Source organism: Octodon degus, unplaced genomic scaffold, assembly GCF_000260255.1.
Source record: "Octodon degus isolate 3935 unplaced genomic scaffold, OctDeg1.0 scaffold00126, whole genome shotgun sequence".
Lineage (NCBI taxonomy): Eukaryota > Metazoa > Chordata > Mammalia > Rodentia > Octodontidae > Octodon > Octodon degus.
The window spans coordinates 59,180-61,021 of record NW_004524702.1 but is presented as its reverse complement, the minus strand read 5'-3'; the positions used below and the strand labels follow the sequence as shown (position 1 = coordinate 61,021).

General features: G+C 48.3%; 1 protein-coding gene across 1 annotated transcript in view; it reads right to left on the bottom strand.

Annotated features, from left to right (window-relative positions):
- The window catches only part of Slc25a38 (solute carrier family 25 member 38), an 11,680-nt gene extending 10,726 nt beyond the window's left edge, over nucleotides 1-954 (bottom strand). The window contains exon 1 of the mRNA XM_023700640.1: nucleotides 940-954. Coding sequence (XP_023556408.1) covers nucleotides 940-954 — 15 coding nt within the window. The remainder of the gene's footprint in view (nucleotides 1-939) is intronic.
- Between the last annotated feature and the right edge of the window lie 888 nt (nucleotides 955-1,842).

Below are 1,842 nucleotides of genomic sequence, written 5' to 3'. Positions count from 1 at the left end.
AACTCAGGCCCTTGCGCTTGCCAGGGAAGCACTTATTCCACTGAGCCATCTCCCCAGCCCCATTGATCTTTCTTTCTTTTTTTTTTTTTTCCCCAGGCTGATTTCAAACTTATGGCTATCCTCCTGCCTCAGCCACTCAGGTACATGCATACCACAACTAGCTCCTCTTCTCAGTTTTATTTTGCTTGGTTTTTTTGGTACCAGGAATTGAACTCAGCACCTTGCACTTGCCAGGCAGGCTGTCATGCAGCTAAGCTAGTTTCTCTGTTCTCTGTTCTCTCCTCTGCCCCCACCCCAGGCCTTCTTTTCCTTGGCTTGTGCCTGAGATGCTACAGCTTCTCTTATCTCCCTTGCCTCTAGCCCTCTGGGGCAACCTCATCCACACCCACGGGGAGCAGCTAAGCTGGATAAGCACCACACATCCGGGGCTAAAGCAAGGCCAGTCCCGAGAACAGGGAGTACTGAGGTGAGCCAAGTGAACACGCTGTTCCAACTCCAAGAACACGAAGCGCTCAAGTGAGCCAAGCAGATGAGTTGCTAGGCAGAGGGGTTTCAAATGATACCAACTTCCTGAGTATATCAATAAAAGCACTGCAGTCACTGGGGTTCTTTCTCTCCCACCCGGAGAGAAGGCCCCGCCTGATCCCAGCTTTCTGCATTTGACTCTTGTTTTTCTTCATCCTCCACCATCTGCCCTCCAGAGTTTCAAGAGCTCAGCATGCCCTGTCTTCACATCCACCTCTCGCTCAGTCTCTCTAACCCTCTGCCTTCTCTCCAGGGACCACAGCATCTCAAATTCAAGCGTCCAAAGGGGAAGCATGGTCAGCAGCTCTCCACACATCTGCCTCTTCCTAGCCCACATTGGGGTGTCCTGGGCATCAGGCCGGAGACCCAGGAGACACTTAAACTCACTTTACCTTGTGACTATGTTCTACTAACTGGTCCCACAGTCATCTTCGGATGCACCTAATGACAAACACTACCTCTCTAAAGAATCATGAGTTTATTCAGGAATGAGCAGGGGATCTGCCAATCCAGGATGTGTGGTTACATAGATCACAGGCATGTGTGAGTTACTGCGAGGAGAAGCTTTTAACATTTTTTTTAAAAAGTTCCTGTAAGCTGTTTTAGAACAAAATTCACTGATCACAGGAACTCCCCTGCAGGAGCTAACATCCTGATTGGCTGTTACTGGGAACGTGTCTTCACAAGAAATGACCTTGACTGAAAACTTGTGGTTAGCAAAGATACTTCCAAAGTTGAGATTTCAACTGGCCATCTCTTGTGGTACTTCCTATTATAAGGCAAATACGCATGTGACCATTCCTGGCTCCACTTAGTTTGGCTTTGATAGAAGCAGCCCCATCTGGGAGCTGACTACTTCCACCTTCTACTTGTTTCCATCCTGAGGGCTTCCCTGGCAGTCTCCAGCCTCAGTGGCGCCAATCTTCTCCACAGTTCACTCCCACAGTAACAGCGGGTGAGCACATACACCCACCCACCCAAAGCTCACCCTGCATGCTAGGTATTTAAACACACTTCACTGATAAACAGAAGTTCCCACCAGGCGCAAATGTGCCCCAAGTCAGAGTTGAAGCTACTGGCCAGGACTCTTAAGTTCACGCTCCTATATGTCCCTAGGCTAAATGAAAATCTGGGCCACTTCTCATGGTGTTCCGTGGACCACTACTAGCTACTTCTTTCTTGTGTGTATGGTACTGAGGATTGAATCCAGTCTTCATACTGAGTTATACCTATGGCCCTTTAATTTTTCTTTAATTTTTCTTTTGAAATCGGGTCTTGGTAAGTTATGAGGTTGCCAAGCAGGCTGGGCTTGAATTT